Consider the following 25,212-nt stretch of genomic DNA (forward strand, 5'->3'; position numbering starts at 1 on the left):
AGGCAGAGACAGAAAAGCTGCCCGGAAACCCGTGACTCAGCTGGCCTGCAGCAGATAGAGTGGAAGAGACCTCACCTCAACATGGTGGAAGACAAGAACTGACTCCCAAAAGTCCTTTGACCTCCACACATATGCCCAGGCTCACACATCACAACGGGGTCTTGTGAGACGGCTCGGTTAAGAACACTTGTGCCATCATGAGAACCACAGTTTGGATCTTGGCACCCACATATTAAGCCAGGTGCCCTCCCAGAACCTCTAACTCCAGCTCCAAAGGATCTGAGCGCCCCTCTTCTGGCTAGCATGCATTCACACACATGCACACGCACACGCACAGCCACGTCCACCTACACATGACAAGGAAGTGAAAGGAAACAGGGTGGGGGACGGAGTGGAGATTTACCACAGATGCCCTCTGTGGCCCTTAGGCCCTGGACTACACAACTGAAACCAAGCATGCTCACTGTTGGGCTGTGGACAAGAAACCTCACTAAGCATGCCAACAGCAGCTGGTGCCAGTCTCCCAGAGTTTAGAAAGGCACCTCCCAGTGTCAACAGAGGGAACAAACCATCCTGAAACAGACAGACCTGGAAAGCAAACGCCAGCCAGCCATGTGAGGACAGCCCGGTCACAGGTGGTCTCAGCACTGGTCACGCTTCTGCTCTTCCGGCCCCGCCCTCACCCGCCCGTCCTGAAATGGGAGGTGACAGGCGAACTGTGTGAGCTCCTCACCTGCGGTAGGCACCTCAGGTCTCCACTTCCGTCTGTGCTGGGGAACCGGGGTGTCCTGGGCTCACAGCTGGGTCCACGTGTCAGGAGGAACTGTGCAGTCCTGGCTGCAGCTGTTCTCCATCAGGAGCTGGCAGCAGCCATGATGGTGCTGAGAAAGCCCCACTACCTGCATCCCAGGTCTTCTGGAAGCCTGCCCGAACCGACAGGCTTTTCCAGGATTCCGGGGGGGGGGGCGGGGGGGACTGCAGGTGGATACCCGATCCTTCAAGGAGAAACAGATGGTACACGAGGACCAGCAGACAGAACATCCGTTGGTCCTTCCTCACCAATCTCTGCTCCTTAGAATCAGTCTCTTGTCACGAGGGATCAGATTCCTTTAAGGCATGTGAGGGGTGAACGGGGATGCCAGGCTCATTAAGAAACCTTTATTGACATTGGAGATAAAAACAGCAGAGTCCCAGACACCACACCCACGGGAAGGATAAATGAAGGGGCGCTGACTGTTAAAGCAGCTTAGGCAAAGGGCTGAGCAAAGGGCTGCGGCCACGCCCAGCTTCCAACCACCCCTCCAACATGGTCAGTGGCAGAGGGCGATGGTCTCCATGTTGAGGAAGCGAATGTGCATCTTGGTCTCGATGTCGATCCCCTGCCAGATCTGGAACGGAGGGAGTGGCATCAGGAGGCGTCCCCACCACTGCCTGACACCTGTCTGGTCCTCGGCTCTCCCACCCTCCTTCCTCTGCCACCGACTGAGTCACTTTGTCGATGAGAAGCAGGATGGGTTCCGACACTATGAGCTAAGCAAGGAACAACTCTCATCTCTCTCTTCTGGTTACTCTGGCTCGGACCTTCAGCTTCTTGCTGAGATGGTCACCATGGCGAGCTAGAATAAAGTCCTGAATCCAACCACACACCCAAGGGGCTCAGTTCATGCCAGTTATGAACCTCCTTTTCCTCAGTGCCATTTCAGGATTACCCACCATGCCCCCCACTTTCCAGACTCAGACTGGGCCAGCCTCACCGCACGCTCCAATGGACAGCCTTCACTAAGTAAGCCGCCAGTTTCATCACAACCTCCGTGGGAGAAGGGGTCTGCCCGCTTCACACTGCCTGCTTCACACTGCCCACTTCATACCTGTGCTCAGGTCGATCACTCTGCAGAGTCACACTGCTATAGACTGGCAACCCTGGCCAATTAGGGCCTGGGCATTCAGGTCCCAAGGCCACTGGCCTACAGGGCAAAGCCTTGTCCCTTCCAAGGTTACCCTCTCCCGGTCCTTGGCATTGGGGGCACAAGTGGGGAGTCAGAATGAGAACATGAAGGGGGAACCCTACAGGCTGGTGACATGTCTCGCTGTGATGCTCAGCTGTCACTCAGCATCCATAGATGCCCCTGTGGACTTCCCAGGGTGAGGTAAGCCTTGGAGCTAGGCTTCCCAGCGTCCCCTGCACTGGTCCTACGAGGATATGGAAATAGTGTTCCACTTCACACTGAGCAGCCCCAACTGTTGGGAGTTTGGGGTATGCTCTGAGAAAGATCCCAGACTCCATGAGGAACTCAGCTAAGTTCCAGGAGAGGGCACAGTCACTAGGGGCACAGAAGGACAGAGAAGGGGAGCTAGCTTCTGAAGAGACGTGGAGAAAGCACAGGTTGGCTTGTCACACCGAGACTCTTACTCCAGCCCGGGCTGACTTTGAACTCCAGATGCCCCTGCCTCCGCCTCCCAGGAGCTAAGATCGCACTGGTGTGCTGCCTAGCCATGCTCCAAGCAAACTGCACCCTCTTCCTCCATATTCCTTCTGCCCCTGGAATTCTGCATCGTGTGCCCGGATGAACAGATCCCGGTGCAGGCCTGAACAAATCCACCTCTAGCAGCTCCTGGCCTCCCCCACCACACACCCTGTCCAGTCTTGAGTGTAGGTAGCTGCTGACCTCTGTCTCCTTCCCTGAGAGACGGGGCTTACGCTGCCTGCCTGTGGGGCAGAGGGCCTGCAGCAGGCCTCCCTCTGAGGGGCAGGCAGAGGACAGTGCTTGGCCCTGACTCTGCGAACAGAACCCTAGAGGCTCCAGGTTCCCTCCGTGCACAGGGCCTTGGTGGAGCTGGCTGGGTTCACAGGTCCTCCTGTGTCCCAACCTCCGGGCCCACCTCCATGCCCTGAATGCCTTGGAGAGATGACTTTAGCATTTTCTTCTTCCTGCTTCCAGATAACGTGGTCATCACAGCAGCCAGTCTTAACTCCCAGCCCCAGAGTGTGTTTGTGACAGGGAAGGCTGTCCACAAGATGGGTGCAGATGCCACCCCAAGAGGGAGGACAAGCGAGTGGGTGGCCCCTTACAACTCCCATCAGGAGGCACTAGAGAGGCAGGACTCAGCAACATGTTGTCTGCACCAGTCTGCTTACAGAATGCTGTGTTCATCCAGGTGCAGGAAGTTTCCAGAATCTTCCAGAATCCCTGCTGTCCTGGGAAGGGGCGCCAGTGTCCCGAGGGAGAGCAGTTCACTTCTCTGATCTACCCGAGATCACGGGCCACACAGCAACACCCCCCTCTCCACAAAGCCAAGCGAATCAGTTAATGTGGTTTCCAAGGCCTCCCTAGAGAACAGCCCTGTTGGGCACCTGAGATCTGCCGACAGCTACTGCTTCACAAGGTCCTCATGATGTCCTGGAACCCCCATCCCCAGGCCCACTTGTCTTTTTCCCCTGGCACCCACCTTCAGAAAGTCCTCGAAGGTGATCCCCTCATATACCTGGTCCGGTTCCTGAGGACAAAATTGTACAGGGGGTGAGTGGCCAGGGATTCGCCCAGGTTCTGCTGAGACATGTCACCTCCTCCAAGCACCCAGAGCACAGAGGTAGAGTTAGAAAGGGGGGGGGGGGTCATGTGTCCCCAGCCAAGGCCAGTCTTCTGGAACCCCAAAAGAGGTAGAGACTTCATCCCACTAGGGTCCCCCAGGAGTGCCAGGTGGGGAAACAGTGGACTCCTAGGCATGGGCCCTCTTTCCCAATACAGTCCACCTCCCCTGTCCCTAAATGTCCAGCCACCAAGTCACACCCTGCCAGCCTGGGTCCTGTCTCAGCTCCCTGTACTGATAACAGAACTATTCTGGGCTAATCTAAACTCACAGCCCACTGGGGGAAGGAGAAGGGAATAGAAGGCCCTCTGTGGCCACCCTCATGCCAACGAATCACCGTGATAACCAGAATGAGGAGGACAGAATGTGGCTTCAGCCAGGGGCCTGGCATGCTTGACAAAGCAAGTCTCCCGCCGTGTCCCTCCTCTGTAGGGACAGAGGGATGGTACCAGGGCTCTGCCCAGGCCAGTGGAAAACTGGTTTTTAATGACTTGTTTTCTGAAACAAAGAAACCCTAAAAGAGTATTGACCCTAGCCCCCTAAACTACTGAACCAGTCTCCAAAACACCCAGCATCCCCTTGTGACAGTGGACACCACTGTAGAGCCCCACAGGTTCCTACTGGGTCCTTAGGCTTCCCCACATTGCCCCAGAGTCCTTCAGCAGGGCTTGGCCCTTCATGGCTACCAGTGGTTAGCTCTTCTCGGCAGAGAAAGACTGAGATGTCCACTCAGCCAAGAAGAAATAGTAACCTTACAAGGAGCGAGTGCCTGCAGCTCCCAAGGCCCCTCTGCCCTTTGGACAGATGTCTGCCAAGGGAAAGAATGCCATATCCAATCAAGGCCACCTGGTGAAACTGCACATGGAGTCGGGCTAGGCAGATGGTGGTACGGCCTGAGCTTAGTGTGGGGGGGCGCTGGTTCAAATCCCAGAGCCCCCAAAATACAAGTGACCCAACACAACAGCAAAGACCCACACATGGTGTGTCTGCTGGCATTGTAAGGGAAAAAGTGGTTCCCTACAGGGCAAGGTCCTGAGTGGGCATGGAGAGAGAGTGACCTTTCACCCTCTCCTGGTCTCCCCTGGGAGCAAGGGTCAATGTTCTTTTATGGTTTGTTTTATAAAACATTTCATCCCCCCCCCCCCCCAGTTTTCCACTGGCCTGGGCTTGCCCTGTCCCCAGGGGCTAGTCCTCTCTGTTCCTCCCACTCAGGGAGAGAGAAGTGGCAACTCCTTCTCCAGGGCACCAGGCTCCCAGGCTGGGTGAGGGGAGCTAATTATAGACTCGCCCCGCTGTGGGGAGTCCAGCAGGGGGGGCTGGCAAGGACAGAGGCTGGGAGTTGGCAAAGCCAGGATGGAGTCTAACTTAGCAGCCCCTCCCTCTTCCTCCCCACCAAGATCCCTGCTCAGACATGGTCTGGAGATGGTACTTAAAGAGTCACCGCCCTGAGTCAGTCAGTGGCTTTGGAAGGACATCAAAGCAGGGATGGTGGGTGGCTCTCTGGTCTCCGGTGAGCGGTGTGGTCAGAAGCCTTAACCATCATCGGAAGCCAGCGGCTGACGGCCCTGACCCACAGCTCAGCCCAGCTGAGTCTGTGCTGATCTAGCTGGTGCACACAGTGTGTGCTCCGTCATAGGCACACGTGCCAGGCTCCCTGGTGGCTCTGTCCCCGCCCTCCTGGGGATCCCACCTGTGAGGCAGGCACCAGCTGCCAACAGTTTCACTACAGCAAATTAAGAGAAGTCCCCAGCTGAAAGTGGCGTGGGCCGGGGAGTCATTTACAGGAGAGTGTAATCAAACCAAATGGGTGTTTGGCTCTGCCCCAGTTACAAGGGGGAGCTCTGCTCCCCATCGGGTTGGGGCCCTTCCCTGAGGCGGTATACACAGAGCACAGAGGTTTTACTGGGGCCAATTGCCTCTCCTGCACAGATAAGTACAAGCCAGGAAGGCAGCCCTGCCTCTGGGGAGTGAGGATCCTCAGTGACAGGCAAGTGACACGGAAGGTGGGAGCCAGCACAGAGCCGCCTCCACTCTGAGGCTGTTGTCAACACAGGTACAAGGAGGTCAGAGCTTGCTGGAAGCCCAGGCCCTAGAGGTGACATCTACCCGCCCTAGTCGGTCCTGGGGCTGCTGGGCTGCACCCCACCCTCCAAGAAAAGGTCACACTTGCCACAGAATCTTTTGGGCTGAGCATCGGTTTCCCCAGTGATAGAATGAAGCAGAAACCATGAACTAGTGTGCACATCTGGCCGAGCCCCCACTCAGTCCCTCAGCTGCCCCCCAACACCAGTGGTCTTCACAGATGACAGGTGCTGAGACCGGTGTTGAAGCCTGAGAACACCCCACTTTTCTAACTGAGGAGGCAATGCTCCCGGGACACCGTGCTCCGTGCTACCCAGAGGGGTACGGGAGGCCACGGTGGCACCACCCAGACTGTGAGTTCTGCTTCGCCCAGTCACACAGCTCTCCAGGACAGCAGTCCCCTGGGGACAGAGAGCCTGCAGTGGGTTCCGAGCTCTGCTCCATGCCTGTCCCAGGTTAGCGCAGGGAGCAGGGCACACCTGCCTCCTGCCACGGAGACCCTCGACAACCACAGGAAAGGCGATGTGGAACTGAGCATGAGGGGGGATCTGCTGGTGGACTCCTGCTCCCGTCCTTCCCTCCCTGTACCCCCAGGGGCACTCACCATCTGTCCCACACACACACTGGCCGCCTCCATCATGGCTCCATCTGCAATGGATCGAGCTGACTCCTTCTCAATGTGAGGGTTTCCAGAAAGAAGTTCCTCCACCACCTGCCAGTGGGCAGACACTTGGTGACCTTGGGATTCCGATGGTCCAGGAGGGGGAGGCGCCAGGAGCCCCGGGCAGGGCCAAGGGAGCATACTTTACATTTCTATACTCTTCCAGGGTAATGCGGCCATCGCTGTCCGAGTCGTACATATGGAACAGAACTGTGGGCAGCAGAGGAGGTAGCAGCCAGTTAGGCAAAGGCAGGCGTGGAGCCTGTGTCCCCCTTCTCCCCGGGGTCCTGCTCTGAGGCACTGGGGCAAGATCTGAATGACAAAGCCTTAGGACAGAAGGGCACCCAAGGGGCCCAACTGCTCTCTTCCTAGGGGCCTTGAGCCAGTGACTTCTCTTAAGCCTCAGTTTCCCACCTATAAAATGGGAGTTGGAGGCATCGCCTGCCACCACCACTACACTTCAGACATGTGACAGGACTGGACACCTCACGAGCACAAAGCCAACTGGGTGTTATCTTAAAATGCCAGGTCCCGAGCCACACTGCCCACATCCTGATTGCTGGCTGGTCCTAGGTGGATCCTGAGGGTGGTAGAAGATTAGGAGGGAGGGCCTGGCTGCCTCTCTCAGCCTTGGCAGCAGCCCCACGGAGAGGAGGTGCCAAGTGGGTGATACCCCCCCAGCACCCACACACACACACACACACACACACACTCTGCTCTGGCATCTACCAGGAACCAAATGCCTAGAACCATCTGAGTATTTCCTGGTCACGGTGTCCTAGCCTGACCCTGTGAGAACAGGGCTGTCACGGTCCATTTCACAGATGGGCCATCAAGTCCAGTACATGTTAAGACAGGGGTCCTGAACCAGTTCAGACCTGTATTCCTCTGGTTTCACGACTCTCACCCTAGCCCTCAGAGCAGTCTGGGTGGACTCTGGGCATCTCCTGAGCAGTGATACAGGAACCCAGGAGAACCCGGCATGGTAGTTCCCACCCGCCCCTCACGTGCACGCCAGGGTTAAACATAGCTGAGTGCTTGGAGCTGAGGAGGTGGGGAGGGCCCTCAGGAGCCGTGGGGAAGCACATGGGGAGCAGAGGAAGGAGACAATGACTCCTGAGGTCCTTCCCCAGTCCAGCCAGGATGGCCACTAGATGCTCCCCAGAGCTGGTGACCTCCGGAGGAGCCTCAGGAGAAGGCTGTCAGACTGTGCTCACAGCAGGCCATGGGGGAGCAGTGTGGGACCCCAGACTCGGGCTCCCCAGCCCCAGATGTGAGGTTCTGTCTGCAGTACAGTCCTCAGCCCCACAGCCACTCATTTCACAGTCAGCACCCCGTGCCTGGGTTCAAGGTCACACAGCTAAGCCCAGGCCTCAAATAAAACCTCGTGTCTCTTTAAAGTACATCACCCCGCAGCCCCCACCTTCCCTGTCCCCCAAAGCCGGAAGCTGCTGAACTTTTATGAGGCCACCAAGATTCAACTTCAGAGAGGCCACACCAATGCTGCTGTTTAGAGACTGAGGCTGTAAAGGCCCAGGCTACGTCCCCTGCTGTCCCCCTCCTTCCCACCCAGGCCTAGCTTCGCACTCTTGAGGACCCAGCACACACATTTCAGCTTCTCCTTCCGGGACAGCTCCACTTGCTCCTCGCCCAGGGTGGTGTCAATGGGCCGGAAGTACGACATGATGGTCAGGAAGTCCTCGAAGTTGATTTCGTCGGCCAGGCCACTGGATCCCTTGCGCAGGTTCCTAAGAGGGCAGAGGGGAGGGAGGACCTCAGGACATAGGAAATCTCTCTTGAGATGACTTGGTGGGTAAAGGTGCCTGCGGTCAAATCTGCTGACCTGAAGCCAAGCCACAGGACCCACGTGGTGAAAAAACTGATGTCTATCAACTTTCCTCTGACCTCTACATGTAGAGTTCTGTGGTGTGTACACACACGTGCGCATACATGTTCCCAAGCATCTTCTCCTGAGCTGCCTGCCACAGTCCCCCTTGCCAGCCTAGCTCAGTTACTTCCCAGTAACACCATCAAATGACAGACCCCTCAGTTGAGAGGTCAGAACCCTCATCATCCACCAGCTGGGACAGAGCCGTGTCTTCAGCCGTGAGCCTGTGAGGTGAACCTCCTGCTCTTAGCCTTGGGAAGAGGATCCAACTCGGGCCTCCTGGCCCCCAGAAGCCATGAGGAGTCAATGCTGGGCTTGGGACTGGAGGCAGATCCCAGGGGGAGAGCCTGGGTTCCTTCCATCCCAGAGTCATAGGTAAAATGTATAAAGCCTGTTCAGTATGTGAAGTGCCTGTCAGGCAAGCACAGCTGGGTTTGGGTGTAGTGTGTGCCTGTAGCCCCACTTCTGGGGAGGTGGAAGCAGGAGGATCCCAGTGAGTAGCCCTGTCTCAAAGCAAGGACAGTGCCTGAGAATATGAGAATACCAGCTAAAGTTGTCTTCTGGCCTCCACACACACATACACACATATACATACATGTACACCTGCATACATGAGCATGTCTGCATACATATACATGTACATCTGCATACATGAACATGCGCATATATACATACATGTACACCTGCGTAGCAAAACATGTACACATATACATGCATGTACATCTGCATACACAAACATGCAAATATACATGCATGTATACCTGCATACATGAACATGTTTGCATATATATGCGTGTACACCGGTATACACAAACGTGTGTATACATACATGTGCACCTGCATACATGAATATATGCATACATATATGTACACCTACATATATGAACATAAGCACACATGCAAACATAAAAAAACAAAACCCAAAGTACCCGCTCTCTTTGGATGCATTTGTTACACAGCCATTGCTGCTGGCAATGACTAACCCAGAAGTGGAGGGAGTCAAGAAGGCTGTCCAATGTCACCCAGGGTTGTGGTATATTTGTACACTATGTGTAGGTGCACTGCTGTGATTGGTGTAATGAAAAGCTGAACGGCCAATAGCTAGGCAGGAGGAATAGGCAGGATTTCTGGGGAGAGAGAGGAGGGGACATCTAGGAAGCAGCGTGGGCAGTACCGAGAGACGAGGTAATGAGCCTCGCAGCAAAACGTAGATTAAAATGGATGGGTTTGTTTAAGTTACAAGAGCTGGTGGGACAAGCCTAAGCTATAGGCCGAGCTTTCATAATTAATAAGAGGTCTCTGTGTCATTATTTGGGAGGTGGCGGGTGGGACAGAGGTGGCCCACCTTGGCCTGCCTGGGGAGGGAGCGCACCTGTTGTCAAAGAAGGCACGGACGATTTTGGATCGGATTGGGTTGAGCTCCAGGTCAGGAACATTGTTGAAGTTCTCCTTGCTGTAGTCCAGGATGCCCGGGAGAGAAAGTCACAAAAGCAGAGTCATCAGTGGCATGGGATACAGGCAGGGTGGTGTCACTTCATCCCCATCAGCCCCACCCTCTCCTCAGGCCTTCTGCCTACAGACTGGGTGAGGTAGGAGAACTGAGGGAGCCTGTCACTTGGAAGAACCTGAAAGGTAGGTGGGACCCACACACTCAGGCTGCAGAGACAGGATCTGCAGGGTCCAGGCGGGGAGCCTCCAGGTGGCTTATCTGGGCCCCCAGCAGTAAGACACTGGTCCAGAGGGCCTCAAGGTAAGGGACTGTCTGAGGATTTCATGGCCTGGCACCTCCCAGCATGTGCCTAAGAGAAACAAGCCCACACAGGCAGTCTCCACAGGAACACATGAGAATCAAAGAGAGCCAATCGAATGTCTGCTCCCAGATAAGGTGGCATCTGGACTGCAGGCTGTCCACATGGGAATATTGTGCAGCCAAGAAAAGAACTGGAGCACTGACCCCCCCACCACAGGAGCATGAACCCTAACACTGATGTTGCTGGAAAGACATTGGCAGAGAAAGGTCATGACTCCAATAAAATGATGTGTCTAGAACAGCTGAGTCCGTGTGGCAAAAAGCAGGAGAGGGGTGGCCCAGGGCTGAGAGAGCCAAATGACCCCTAAGGGGACCAGTTTCTCTTGGGTGACAAATATTCTGGATACATAACTCAAGAGAGACACCAACACTGCCCTGCATGTTAACAACTGAGCTGCAAGGTGTGGGCTTCACTTCAATAAAGACATGAAACCCACCCACCGGCAGCTAACAGGCCTGGGCGGGTGCAGGCGCAGGGCCCAAGTGCCTGTCCTGCCTCAGCAGAGGTTGCCTGCGCCTGTTCCATGGCAGTGACCTTTCGAGGGACCTAGGGCATGGCCCAGTACTTGAGGGGATAAGAAAGAATGCTCAGGATGGGGAAGGGTCGGCTCATTAAAGCGCGCGTGCGCGCGCACACACACACACACACACGCACGCACACACACGCACACGCACACACCTGAGGACATTAGTAGGGGTTGTGATCCTGGAATAGACTGGGGTTGGCAGCTGAGGCTGTTCGAGTTGGGAGGTTCCACAAACAGTCCCTTGTCCCATCCTGGGCTTCCCCTCACAGGAAAGGGACCTCAGGCTCCAGACACAAGCAGAAGCAGGTGACCAGATCGCTCCTGTTCTCACCACCCTTGGGTGGCTTCCTGCCCCTCCCTCGTGGCTGGACTGGTGGCAAGTAGCCAAAGGGCACAGTCACCTTTTACATTTACCAGAGCCCAGTTTGGAAGGACACGCTCAGGAGAGCTGTCCTGAAGTGATGGGTGCCACTATACAATCAAAAAAATAAATAAATAAATTTGGGGCAGGATGAGTTCAAAGGGATGGAGGGGCTGGGGAGATGGCCGAGCAGGAAAAGGCGTGTGTGTGCAAGCCTGGAGATCTGAGTTCAATTCCCAGAACCCACAGAAATGTGGAAGGACAGAACTGACTCCTCAAAGTTGTGTAGACACACAAGAACACTTTTCAAAAGGAAAGGGTGCGGGGTCCAACCTGCAGTCCCAGACACTTGAGAAGTAGTGGCGTGGTGGTGCCTGCCTGGGATCCTAGCCGAGGAGGCTGAGACAGCGGGAACACAAGTTCAAGGCTGCACAGACTGCCTGCTGAGAACCTAACCAAACAAGGGAAGGACGCAAAGGACACACGCTGCCACTGAGCCTCAAGAACACCATGCTCAGGAGGGAAGCCAGCACAGAGTCTGGTTTCCAGGGTGATGAGGGTGGGTGTGTTTCTGGGCTGTTTAAAGTGCCAGCACAGCTTAAATGGCTGGATCGTACATGGGAACAGGTTCTCCCCCAAAACCATTGAAAACTTTCCCCTGCTTTCGTTAAAACAACACAACCGCAGCACCGTCCATTTCCACAGAGGGAATTTCCACACAAGATAACGGCTAGCTGCCCTTGCAGCGGGCAACCCAGAGAGGACACAGGGAGCCTCAGGGCCAGACATACAAGGGCTCTGTCCCCGCCCCCATGCAACCACAGAGGGAAGCAAGAGAAACCAGAACCCTGGATGGAAGGCACCATGGAGACAATCAGATCATCAGAGCCCCGCTCCCCTCCCCCCTTGCAGGCCACCGCTCAGATGACAGTCACAGTGGCTGTGTGAGCTATGAGGCCTGTGGTGTGTACCTCACTTGGGGGACACCCAACCGGGACTCCTGTGATTCCCTGAAGTAACAGGTGAACCCGGCTGTAGGGAGTCACACTGGAACCCAGGCAGGGCAAAGCCACGCTCACACTCCTGGTACTGTCCTGCCCGTGCTCCTTGCTCTCCATCTCTACAGGTGCCTGCCAGACCCACACTCCTATCCCACCCACACCTCACCTCAGGCACTGTTTCTGTGAGGATCAGTCTGCTCATCTGTGAGATGGGTGCAAACTTAATGCTTCTCTCTGCACCAGTGTGATGGGCTAAAGTACAGAGATATGGCTGCTGACCCAGGCTCCACCCTCTGCAGCCTGTGATCTTAGGAGAGGGGGTACTACCCCCACCTCAGCCTCCGATGTTGCAGCTGTAAGCTGGGGATTGTGGGAATGCTAAGGATACTGGGATGGGGGTATCACACATGAACACGGTGGAGCAATGTGGACCAGGGCACTGCTGTGCTGGGCAGAGATCATTTTAGTGACAGCCACCAGGGCAGCTCTCCCAAGGATGAAGGTCCCACCCCCACGGCAATACCATGGAGGGCAGGTACTTAACCCATTTCAGAGACAAAGAAGGCAGAGAGAAGCAGCAGCTTCCTAGCCAGGAGTGGCAGCACCTGAGGCAAGAGGATTGAGATTGAGGCCAGCCCTACACAGCTTGGCAACCACCACCCCCAGTCTCAAGGGAGAAAAAAGGCTGGGGTGTAGCTTAGTACAGGGCACTTGTTGGAGGCCCCCAAAAAGGGAGGGGGAGGGAGGAGAGAAATGGAGAACAGGGACAGCAGCTACTGTCCAGCTGTGACCTCTTGGCCTTGGTCCGGAAGCAGTCACTCAAAAGAAGCAGGTCTGCCGTCTGGTACCCAGAGACCCCTGACTTCTGCTACCCCCCACTCTGACAAAGAAAAGGCAAGTCTTGGGGCTTGAGCTGGGCCAGGCCAAGCCGAGCGGCCTCAGGCTCTCTGTCTCATGCCCAGCGGGCCCTCACTGAGCTAACTGCAAGGGCTCTGCCCCACCCTGGGGCCCTGGATGCTCTCAGGTCACTGCCGTGGGGACTGAGCTGGCCCACTCGCTGTCATCAGTCCAGCACGGCCGCCCTGGTGACCAGCAAGAAGGGCCACAGAAAACCCGAAGAGACACCCACCTTCCATGGGTCCTCTGGCAGCTTAAAGCCCCAGGGTATCTTACATCATCTCCCCCAAGTTCTGAAGTGCCCTCCCCATGTCACCCTCACACTTACAAGCAGTGACAGTGATGGGTCCACTTTCACTGACAAGAGGATGGGGCCCACAGAGGGTCACACAGCTAGCCAGCAGAAGTGCAAAAGTGCTCCGGCCCCAGGAGGCTCCCCGCCCGCTTCCTCCCGGCTGTACTTTTAGGCTTTGCTGAGAATTAGAGCTCTATGGGCACCCACTCTTGCCCAGTGCCAGTCTGAGTCCCCACCCCCACCCCCAGAGTCACAAAGAGGGTAGGAAAAGCATCCAGCCCACAAAGGACACACGAAGCTAAGAAAACCACCGAGGGCGGGGCTGGCCTCTTCTGCAAGCCCAGTGCTGTGGGCTAGTTTCCGCTGGCCTTGGAGGCCCAGCTCAGTTGCCAAGGTCACTCTGCTAGTCCTCAGAGCTCAAAGTAAACACACAGAATGTACAGTTTGCCCACACTGGGGAAACTGAGGCCTCATGGGGACTCTTCAGGGAAAGGACTATGTCTTCCCAGGCAATGCTGGATGCAGAAGCCGAGGATGGGAGAGGACACTGGGGTTGACACTGACTGGGATGGGCAGAGACACGAGGGCAGGACAGCAATCCCGGGCTCTGGGTAGAACTGTGCACTTTCTGATGGACCAGAAACAAGACAGACAGACACACGACACAGCTTCGGGTGGGGCAGGAGGGGTCAGCAAAAGACAGGCCCCATTCACTGTGACTAAGGGACAGCTGGAGGGGTGAAGGGTGTGCCGTGGGACACCCAGTGGGTGGGCGGCTGCAGTTTGCTGTGGCATTTGGGCTGAGGCCCTGGTCGGGCACACACCATGCAAGAAGCATCTCAAGGCATGACCTCTCCAGAGAAGCCGGAGGCTGCTCTCCCCACTACAGCCCCAAGGAACCCGACTGGTCACGCAGCTCATGATACACACTAGGTTGGCTTAGATACCATAGCTTCCTGGAGAGTCCCTGGACGCCGGCTGTGTGAGCACCTTACATGGGATCGGAAGGTGACTATTAAGAGCCAGGGTCCTGTGTGCCTACCGCATGGGTGTCCCTCAACACCTTACAGCTTGACCCCCACCCCCAGATCCCAAACTCACCTCTGTGCAGACAGAATTTCTGTGGCGCCCCCTCCCCACAGGACTCAGGACTCCTACACCCTCCAAGCAGATCAGCCAGGCTCTGCCCCACATCTCAGATGGGGTGCAACAACCTGGCCCATTTGCCAGATGTCTGGGAACCAGATGTGTGCATCTGCAAGCCTAATGCTCAGACCCAAGCTAAAGAAGCAGACTGCTTTATGCAGAAGGCTGGCTCTGAGAGAAGGAAAAAGAGAAAGAGGGAGGGAGGGAGGGAGGGAGGGAGGGAGGGAGGGAGGGCGAGCTGGTCCAAAGGCACACAGCCAAAGCTTGGGTTTGTCTCCCAAGTTTCTCGCCTGACCCTGAGTCTGAAGAGGTAGAATTTGATCCAGAGCCTCTCCCCAGGTAAGGCTGTGTCTGACCCCAGAGCCGACTCCTCTATTCTAGGCAAGGCAAAGCTTGTTTCTGGCTCCTAGCCGTGGCAATTGGCTCAGGCACTTGAGCCAGTGAGGAGCTCGGAAACTTCACGGGGTACACAGGATGTTTCTCTGGGCTTCTCTGCTTAGATCAACCTGTCTTGATACAGTGTGGTGCAAATTAAATTGAGACCAGAGGCCACAGAACCCCTGAGACTATGGGAACCTTCTGGGCACCATGCTAGGCTAGTAATGTGCCTTTGTGTAGCAGGCAAGAAAACGTAGGTGTGCGCACGGCTCCCTCCAAGGGCAAAATGAAGCCATCTATGAAGGAAGCTTTCCTGGGGCCTGTGTGAGGCTTGTGTCAGTGTTTCAACGACGTTGAGATCCTGTGCATATTTTAGGACCCTACTCTCTACTAGAGAGTTTGTGACAGAAGACTCTTCACTTTGCAGAGTTTGTGGCTCCCACCTGTCATTTCAGCTTCTTCACAGGCAGGAATGATAGCAAGCCCAGGCCAGCCTGGGCTACAGAGGGAGTCCAAGGCCAGCCTGGGCTACAGAGGGAGTCCAAGGCCAGCCTGGTCAATTTAGACACAACTTCAGGGAAAAGGAAAACGCAAAGAGGGCTGGGGCTGTATGCCATGGTGATGCCCCTGCCTAGCAATGTGTAGGGCAGTGTTCCTCCCCAGTACAAAGGAATGAAGCCACCGTGGAAAACATCATCTTCCCTAACAGAAAGTGGACACCCCAACCCATCTTATCTTGTCCAAGACTGGAATGACAGAGAGGAAGAGAAGTCCAGAGACAGGCTCATCAGGGCAATGCCAGCGCCCGGACACACAGCTCCATCAGCTCCAGCACCAGGAAGGATCCAGCAGGCGCTCAATGTATGTACACGCGGTGGGGGGGGGCGCTTCAGGACAAGTCCAGGTCGCACACTGCATAAAGCCGTTGGGCAGGGCCGGGTGGCTGATGCTGTCTCCTTCCCCTCCCTGGCTTCCCCCACAGGTTTCTGTCAGAAACAGAAAGGGCCCCTTCCTCTCTTCACAGCTTGTCTTAGAAAAACCCAGGAAAATTCATATGTGAGGATTGCTTCAGAAACTGGGACAGGCCTTGGGGTCAGCCTGCCCAGAGCCACACGGACCTGGGGAAAGAGATAACGGCAGGAAATAACTGCCAGCCCAGCCTGGCTGGGCATCTTACCGGATGGTGGGCTGGTCCCCGCTCAGCTGCTTGAACCTCCGGTGCAGTTGTTCGATTTGGTCCGAGGAGACTGAGAAGGAGGAAGGGGGAATGGGAGAAAGAAAAGAAAATGAGAGATAGTGAGGGATCCTTGACACTGAACTTGAGGTGATTGGAGGCTGCGGCATTCTTTGGTCCCCTCCTCGCTCGCCACTGCCGTCCCTCTTGGGACGCCCCCTTGACCACACTGAACCATGGCTGAGGGACAGAAGAGTCTCCCGCTCTGCCTGCTGTGCAGCTCTGTGGCCATTGTTTACTCCCTTAGCAAGAGTGTGGCTGTTTATGAGTGACAGCCCCTGATGTGGGCCAGACCAGCCACTCCCCCAGGTGTTGTCCCACAAAAGAACTTGCACCTGCTTGTTTGCCCTCCCCACCCCACCCCTGCCATCCTGTCCCATATCTGCCTGTGCGGCTTGACTTGGCTTGGAGAAGGCAAGGTGGGGAGAGCGGAAAGAGAAGGGAGAAGGTGGGCCTGGATGAAAGAGAGAGTCTCCAGGACACACAATGCCCCGGTCCAGAGAGAGTGGTGACTGACCAGAGGGAGTCCATACAGTCATCTCTGGCTTTCCTCTGGCCAGCTGCCACTCACAAGGCTGCAGACCACAGCACTAGCAATTGAGAGATCTAGAATACAATCCAAAACACACCCTTCACATGGGCCGTCCACGCACCCCAGACCCTTGGTGCTCAGGGCCTTCAATACTCCTGGGGACCACGGCCAGTTCAGGCCAAACTTGCCAGTGCAGTGGCCAGGTTGGAGACCTGCTGTACCCACCTGCATCGCCTCATCTCCTCCTCCCCTCCCCCACCTCACCTCTCGTTCTAAAGCTGTGAGTACCTGAGCCCTAAGGACCCTCCATCCCCCACCCCACCCCAGGCTCAAGCCTTGGTTTATTCAAGAATCCACCACTCTGAGTCTGAAGCATCCGCAGCAGCTGCCGCTCACCAGGGAAGACTAGGGAAGGCTGCCAACCTGGACTAGGCACTACTCCAGGCATTCGCTCATCCGTCCCACGCAGCACAGGCAGGCAGGGCTGCAACCCCACACTGCACATGTAGTCACGGACGATTGCAAAGACTGATATCCAGGACAACCGCTACCTTTCTAGAGAAAAATACAGCCGTGTAGAGAGCAAGCAAACTGAGCAGGGTAGGCAGCAGAAAGGAAGATGCACACAGCACGCTTGTGTTCTTGTGGCTGGGCTGTGGGATCATTGTAAACCGGAAACCACCCATGGCAGGGCAGCCAATGTACAAAAGGACGATGCAGCCTACTGATGGGACCGCATACAAGAATGGAACCAGGCACCATATGTAACACAGAACCAAGGGAGCCAGGCATGAAAAGACATGTGTGTCACCATTTCACCTGGGCAAGGCTCATACTCGGGAAACACTTGACCACATACAGCGTTAGCCATCAGGGCAGTAGCTGCCCCAGGGGGCAGAATAACATGAATGAAGTGTGAGGAGGGCCCTGGGGGCAGAGAATATTCTATTCCTTAATGTGGGCACAGGTGGTACTTAGAAGGTGTGGAGCTCCATGCTTATGGGGGAAGCACTATTTATTTATTTATTTATTTATTTATTTATTTGGAGATAGGGTCTCCTGTAGCCCAGGCTAGCCTTAAATTTACTAAGTAGCAAGAGATGACCTTGAATTCCTGGTCCCCCTGCCTCCACTTCCTGAGCACAGGGATTACAAGTGTGCGCCACCACACCAAAGTTATTAGGCGCTGGGGGCAGAACCCAGAGCTCTGGGAGTCTTAGGTGAACATTCTACCCACTGAGCGACACTCCCAGCCCAGGGGTGCGATGCCTTCAAATCCCTGTAATTACACACACACACACACAAGTCACCCACTCCAGTAACGCCCCTGGGAGGCACAGGACGAAAATAAGGATCCAGCAGGCACAGAGAGTATGTGCACACATTTGTACTCTGTGGTGGTTTAGCTGCCCTCATGGCCCAGAAGCCCTCACAGAAACACTTGAGAAGAGCCAGGAGTGCTTCCGACTTGGGACTGTTTTCAAAACATCTCTCTGTATCAAATCTGTAGTTGCTACGTCTTTTATTGGATGCTCTGTGGCTGAGCTGGGTCCCCAGGTTGAGCCTGAAGTGTACCCAAGCAATCCTCCTACCTCAGCCTCCCGAGAAGCTACAACAGAAAGTCCTGCTGCATCCTGGGCCATTTCTTTACTGTGGCTAGTGCAAAGGGTAGAATTAGGCTATACCAGTTTCTAGAAAGCTCGGGTTTATTTGTCTTGTGTGACATCTGTACCCAATGATGGTGTATACACCCTTCCAAACAGCAATCTGATCCCTAGAACAATCCCAGGGAGTGAGGAGTGAACAGAGCTGCCCACAGGAAGTCACCTGCCTCGTAATAAAAGCTAATAATAACCGCAGAATGCGAAGAAAATGCCAAGACCCAGGAAACCGCGATCATCCTGGGACATCCTTGAGTTGGAATAATACACACCCTTAAAAACATACTTGAGACAGAGTCTTATGTATCGCGGGCTGGCCCTGGATGTTCTATGTAATTGAGAATAATCCTCCTGCCTCCACCACCCAAGTGCTGGGACTACAAGCATGCACTGCCACACCTGGCTTGTGTGTTGCTGGGGTTTATGTGCTATGTGAACCCAGGGCTTCACGCAGGCCAAGAAAGCCCTCTAGGACCTGAGCCACATCGCCAAGCCCTTGGCAAACCATTTTGAAGTGTAGCGAGAGTCAATATTTAATGTTCCCTGCATGGCATCAAGGGGATGACCCAATCAGCCAAGACAGTACTTGCTGTGAATTCATGCTGAAGGCATGTGAGCGCATGAGACAGAGCAAGCGCAGCAAGTGGAACTTGAGGCGTCTTCGGCTTGCCTGGGTCTTCCAGTTTCAATCCGCACAGTTTGGAGGCATCAGCCATAATACCATCTCCCAGCACACGGCACCGTCCATATGGGACAGCAGACGCTCTCAAAAATATTAGTAAGTCATCCCTGGCTCGGTGCCGTGGTCCAGGCACATGTGATCTTATAAAGGACACACTTCCCCTTCCCTGTATCCTTCCCTCTCATGAGGCCCAGGCTAGCCTCCAGCTCACTTCTATAGCCTGGGCTGGAGAACTGAACTCAGGGCCTTGGGTATGCTAGGGAAATCTCTACTAGAGCCGTAGCCCCAGTTCCTCCGTCTACACTGTTTGTTTGTGTGTTTGAAACAGGGTCTTCCTACAGAACACGCTCTGTAGACCAGGCTGGCCTCGAACTCACAGAGATCCACCTGCCTCTGTCTCCCGAGTACTAGGGTCAAAGGCTATACTTCGGATAAACATAAATTGTAAATTGTGCTCCCTGGAATTTCTAATAACTGTTGACTGACATCCAGGTGAAATTAGCTTTAGTAATATATTCTTTAGTCTATAATATCTAAAATACTACCATGTCAACAAGTAACCGACATAAAGTAATAAGGCCGTAGAAGGCTGTGTGAATTTCACATTTCACTGGGAAGGAGTGTTGGGAAAGATGTTTCCAGCTCTGGGGAGGGGATGGGAGGGGATGTCTGATGGGGGTCCCTGAAGTCTGAGACAAGAGGCATGGGAGGACATGGTGGCCGAGGACATGGCAATAACTTTGATGAGTCTGGGACCCAGGAATTGTGGGGGAGGCAGAGTACTGGGAGTGGCAGGGTGGGCTGGGCTGGCTTCATCCAGTAGGGACAAGTTTTAGAGTCCTCACCTTCAGGGAACATGGGACTCCAAGCCAGGGGCCAAGATCTGTCACCCCTGGCAAGATAAGACGGAAAGCAGACACAGAGAGGGGGCTGGGGACATCTGAGAGCCAGCAGCTGCAGACCTGGTAAGAAGAGAGGGGCTGGGACACAGGAGAGGCAAGTGTGACCTGCACCCTCTCTTCTCAGGGGCTCCCTCAGCCTCCCTGCCTCCTGTCCTCAGCAGCCACCAGCCTGAATAAGACACCAAGTAGGATCTGGGGAGGACTTCCGAGGAACACAGAGCTCTGTGGCTCACCATCTCAAGAGATGGGCCAGGACCCTGGGGACACTCCCCAGGTATCCGGAGGATCAGCCCAGGCACAGGCTGGTAATTCGGAGCTGCTCTGAGCAGCTCCTTAAGTACCATTCTGCCTCCTCCTCTGAGAAAACAATACCTCCCACCTCCTAGGAGACGGCTCCCATGGTGACATGCCACCCCGTCAGAAATGCTGTTCACAGCTCTCCAAGGTGAAGAGCCACGTCTCCTGCAGATGGCTGTGGGAAAGAGGGGAAATCCACAGGCACAATCGCAAAAGAGAGGCTGTTGTGGCCCTCACCGGTGCAGAGTGGGCCTGTGACAACAGTGCACCGGGCACCGAGGCCACCCAGTCCACACGTCTGTGGGTCAAGCACCCAACCAGGTGATTCCTTGGAAGTGGAACATGGACTCTTGCTCGGCAAGGGCCAGGAGGAGAGGGTGAAGATGGACAACAGGTGGACTCAGGGCTTAATTGGGGGTGATTGAATGTTCTGGAAATATTTAGAACACTGACTGCATGGAACCCAACCAAGAAGTTCACCTCACAGCAGCTAATGTCATTAGTGAGTGTGCATGTGTGTGTGCATGTGCGTGCATGTGTGTGTATGAGTGTACGTGTGTGTGCATATGCACACATTTGTGTATGTGTGTGCATGCGTGTGTGTGTACATGTGTGTATGAGCATTCATGTGTGTGCATGTGTGTTGCATATGTGTATGCATGTGTGTGTATGTGTGTGTGTGTGTGTGTTTACGTGAGTGCACATGAAGGGGGTGAGGTCAACATCTCCTGTCTTCCTATCACTCTCTACCTTGTTTACTGAGCCAGTGTCACTCACTGTACCCCAGTTCACAGATTCAGTGGACTGACTGGCCAGTACCACCCAGCCCCAGGGTCCCTCCCCTCTCTGCCTCCCCAGCTTTGAGATTAGATGTATGTTACCACATTTCACATGGGTGGGAGGGATCAAACTCTGGTTCTCATGCTCACAGGATGCTTCACCGACCGAGTCATTTCCCAGTCCTAAAATGGTAAATTTTATGTCACACGAACTTTGGTCCCAATTGAAAAATCACTGTCTACTTAGCTCCAAATCTCAGCAGAGGAACAAGAGTCATCAGCTTGGCTGTGACAGGCTGGCTGTGCCCTGAGCCACTCCAGTCTGCAGGGCTTTTCTGCTGCCTCTGGGCTCCACAGGGAGGCCACCTGGGGCTCCAGACACAGCAGTGACTAATGCAGGACTGGGAAGGGAGGCCGGGCTTCCGGAGCCTTGAGCCTCCTCGCAGGGGATCCTACCAGCTGCCCTCTCACGAACACCCTCCCTCCACCTGCCAGCGCCTCGGCAGCCGCAGCCCTGGCGTGCACCCACCATATTGCCATGGACTCTGAAGCCTCCCAAGGATGCGCCTGACTGTTCGAAGTGGTTTTTCCAATCCAACAGGGGAGACAGGAACACAGACCCTCAGACCAACAAGGAGGGGGAACACAGGCCCTCAGACCAAAGAGGAGGGAATGCAGACCCTCTGACCAACAAGGAGGAGGGAACGCAGACCCTCGAACCAACAAGGAGGAGGGAACGCAGACCCTCGGACCAACAGGGAGGAGGGAACGCAGACCCTCAGACCAACAGGGAGGAGGGAACACAGACCCTCGGACCTGCTTCGCATAGATGTCAGCCCAGTACAAAAGCCACAGATTCCCCGGGGCAGAGCCAGCCCAGCCCACATCAGCAGGGAAACACCATCTGTGGTCACCTCCGGCACCAAGGGTCCCGCTGGGGTCTCTGTGGGCTTCTTCAGCACAGAACACACCCTTGGTGGAGGGGATGTGCTGGGTGGGTTGCTTTTGCTCTGACACATACCCTGCACTCTGAGCAAATGAGACAACACAGAAAACTGTTTGAGTGGAATAGAGTGGCTCTGAGCACTACAGGTGGGGTGTGCCCGCCTTTCCCCAGCCCTGCTTGGCTCTTAACTGTTCGCCTTATAGCAGGAATAGAGAGGGTGACAGCCTGACTCACAGGCAGGAGCTGAGCCAGGGCTGGGCAGGCGACAGCTCGGCTTTCCCAACAGTGCCAATGGCAGCACACCCCCTTCCCTGCTCAGGAGGCAGGATCAGAGAGGCAGTGTGGCTCGCTGGAGGTCACACAGCTCAGAACAGCAGAGGTAGGATTTGTTCCTCCTGCCACGTTCTGTGCCCCGTGTGCTAGAGCAAGCGGCATTTTACATTTCTGCATTAGAGTGGGATGATATAGAAGGGTGGGGCAACCTCCAGGTGCCACGCATGCACAGCATCCAAGAGACAGCTCAGTTTCGCCTTCAGAACCATCTCAGCTCCAGATTTATCCTGAGGCTGAATGGAGTGGCGGTAGCTTACCTCATGTGCATGGAAAGATGTCAAAGAACTGGTCCTGCTTCTGAGGGCTAGCACAGGCGGCTCCTGCCACTCCAAACACGTGGCCAATGGGGAAATCCAGGAAACACCTTAATATTGTACTAAGTTTAGAAGAAAGGGCTTTTCCTGAGCAGGGCCTGGCGGCACACATCTGCAAATCCAGCAGCACCAAGGAGGCTGAGGCAGGAGGATCTCCAGTTCAAGGACAGCCTGGGCTGTAGAACAAGATCACACCCAGATGTCTGAAGCAAGGAGAGACTGAGACCCCCACAGGGTGATGAACAGAAGCCGCCGGATCGTGTTAGAATGGCTACAAGTCCTGATGACCAAACGTGGGGGCTTGAAACCCATCAAGAGACCCTCCTGGCCTTAATCTATGTAAGCTTAAACCAGGACCACACAAAACATCGAAATGTAAAGAGTAGCCATCTGTGTCAGGTGGGTCAGATAGTAACATTTCTCCAGCCTGGGCATGGCCTCTGCTGGGAAGAGGGGAAGAGGGAGAAGAGGGAGGCGTGTCCCACACTGAGAAGTTCATATACAGAGTGTCTGCAGACTGATGAGAACCCCGGAGTACTTAGCACAACAGATGCAATGGTGCCTTGGAAATCACTTCTGTGACTTGGGGCGCACAGGAGCCCTGCCACTGGGAGGGACGCAGAAGATGGACCCAGAATCAAGTCAACCATACAAAGCAAAGGAACCAAAGAGGATGCTCAAACCCTACAGCATGAACCCATAAGCGATTTATAAAGTAATTAGAATTTAAAAGTTTACCAGGCCGTGGTGGTGTACACCTTCAATCCCAGCACCCAGCAGAGGCAGCGAATCTCTGTGAGCTCAGTGACATCCTGGTCTACAGAACAAGTTCCTAGATAGTCAGAACTACACAGAGAAACCTTGTCCCCCCCCCCCCAAAAAAAAACAAAGCAAAACAAAATTTAAAATCTTAAAGGGTATCTAAATCAGGGTTCCTATTGCTACGATGAAACACCAAGACCAAAGCAGCTTGAGGGGGAAAAGGTTTATCTGGCTTACACTTCCATATTGCTGTTCATCAAAGAAAGCCAGGACAGGGATTCCAACAGGGCAGGAACCTGGAGGCAGAAACTGATGCAGAGGCCATGGAAGGTGCTGCTTACTGGCTTGTTCATCATGGCTTGCTCAACCTGCTTTCTTATAGAACCCAGGACCACCAGCCCAGGGATGGCCCCACCCACAATGGTCTGGGCCCTCCCCATCTGCCACTAATTAAGAAAATGCCCTACAACTGGATCTTATGAAGACATTTTCTCGATTGAGGCTCCCTTTTCAGATGACTCTAGCTTGTGTCAAGTTGCCATAAAACCAGCCAGGACAGAGGGTAAGGCTGTGACCTTGCTGGAGAGAGACTTAGTGAATCGAAGGGCAGACCTAAGGAGATGATGCTGAGTGTCCCTCAGAGCGATGCAGACACACAAGGGAAGGGTCAAGAGGTCAGGGGACAGCAAGAAGGTCCAACCCATGGATGTCGGGACCACTGAGAGGTCATCAGGAGACATTTTCATGAGAGAAAACATGAATGTCCTTTAGAATGAAACAGCATAAACCATTCCCAGCTATGATCCTATCTAAAACACCAACACAGGGGCTGGAGAGATGTCTCAGCGGTTAAGAGCACTGGCTGATCTTCCAGAGGTCCTGGGTTCAATTCCCAGCAACTACATGGTGACTCGCAAGTGTCTGGAACTCTAGTTCCAGGCAATCTGACAACTTAACACCAATGCACATAAAATAAAGTTAAATAAATTATTTTTTTAAGTGTGTGGTACCCAGACAGTTGTCAGAATTTAAAAAAAATGCAAGTAACAACAACAGAAAAAACAGCATTACAAACTTTAAAACAGAGGAAAAATAGGTTTCAATAACAACAACAAAAAGCCATTAGACAAAACCTAATTTATCAATAGCAACCCAAAACAGAATTTCGGAGCAGGGTTGGGAAAATCATCCAATAAGTTAAAATTTTATACCCAGCTCAATGTTCATTCATAAACACCAGGAAAAGAGAGTCCAGTTTATAACTCGCGGACCATTGCTGAGAAATCCATGGGGAAATGTATTAGATAGGAAAGAAGATTCATAATGTGTTTGTGAAAATAAGTATTTGCCCCAAAGGGTGATCGACCAGCCTGTAGGCAGACTTCAAGAACAAAAATACACAGCCAGACAAAATTAAGCACAAAGGCAGAGGTAACGGTTCATTTTAGGTGTGTCAGGGCCGGGAGATGAGGAAATTATGGACGTGGATGTAAAAATTGCCCACAGAGCTGGTCAGATGGCGTAGAGAAGAAAGGTTCTTGCCACCGAGCCTGTGCTGTGGAGTGATCACGCGCGTGTGCCCGTGTGCACACACACACCGATATAATTTTAAAAACTGTTTACACTGGAATGTGGCCAACTTCAAAAGTTCATCACCCTGTAACTAGGAGGATTCACAGCCTTGGACTGTGCCCATTTCGGGTTTTACTCTGTTACGGATGAAGTATCTCAGGCACGGGACCAGGACAAGACAAAAAGGTGAGTTTATGCTGGGCATTGGTGGTGCAACCTTTAATCCCAGCACTCAGGAGGTAAAGGCAGGTGGATCTCTGTGAGTTTAAGGCCAGACTGGTCTACAAGGCAAGCTCCAGGACAGGTTCTAAAGCTACAGCAAAAAAACAAAACCAAAATTTAAAAACTGATGTTATATAATATTTTGACTTGTTTCCAGGCTGGGGCTCGTAACCTGGGCTAGCCTCAGACTCTGTGTGTAGCTGAAGATGACCTTGAACTTCTGCTCTCCCTGCCTCCACCACACTGGTCATATTTGGAACTGGGTTACTGAACCCACGGCTCTGTGTACACTAAGCAAGCACACTATGAACTGAGACCTGATATAAGATTATTAAGACATCT

The 25,212-nt window shown here is 54.1% G+C and overlaps 1 protein-coding gene across 3 annotated transcripts in view; it reads right to left on the reverse strand.

Annotated features, from left to right (window-relative positions):
- Window positions 1–1,144: 1,144 nt before the first annotated feature.
- Window positions 1,145–25,212, reverse strand: part of Tesc (tescalcin) — a 30,245-nt gene continuing 6,177 nt past the window's right edge. Inside the window, exons 1-10 of one of the 3 annotated variants that reach the window (XM_050159122.1) lie at window positions 19,589–19,723; window positions 16,797–16,955; window positions 16,386–16,474; window positions 15,812–15,881; window positions 9,592–9,672; window positions 7,940–8,079; window positions 6,480–6,541; window positions 6,275–6,382; window positions 3,448–3,495; window positions 1,145–1,388 (exon numbers count right to left, since the gene is read on the reverse strand). In XM_050159122.1, the coding sequence (XP_050015079.1) occupies window positions 1,311–1,388; window positions 3,448–3,495; window positions 6,275–6,382; window positions 6,480–6,541; window positions 7,940–8,079; window positions 9,592–9,672; window positions 15,812–15,881; window positions 16,386–16,407 (609 nt within the window). In that variant the 5' untranslated portion in view covers window positions 16,408–16,474; window positions 16,797–16,955; window positions 19,589–19,723 and the 3' untranslated portion in view covers window positions 1,145–1,310. Of the gene's footprint in view, window positions 1,389–3,447; window positions 3,496–6,274; window positions 6,383–6,479; window positions 6,542–7,939; window positions 8,080–9,591; window positions 9,673–15,811; window positions 15,882–16,385; window positions 16,475–16,796; window positions 17,247–19,588; window positions 19,724–25,212 lie in introns of those variants that run through there. The other 2 variants (XM_050159121.1, XM_050159120.1) reach the window with 2 other exon arrangements.

This window comes from Alexandromys fortis, unplaced genomic scaffold, assembly GCF_014885135.2.
Source record: "Alexandromys fortis isolate MF-2015 unplaced genomic scaffold, M_Fortis_MF-2015_v1.1 scaffold_90, whole genome shotgun sequence".
In the NCBI taxonomy this organism is placed as follows: domain Eukaryota; kingdom Metazoa; phylum Chordata; class Mammalia; order Rodentia; family Cricetidae; genus Alexandromys; species Alexandromys fortis.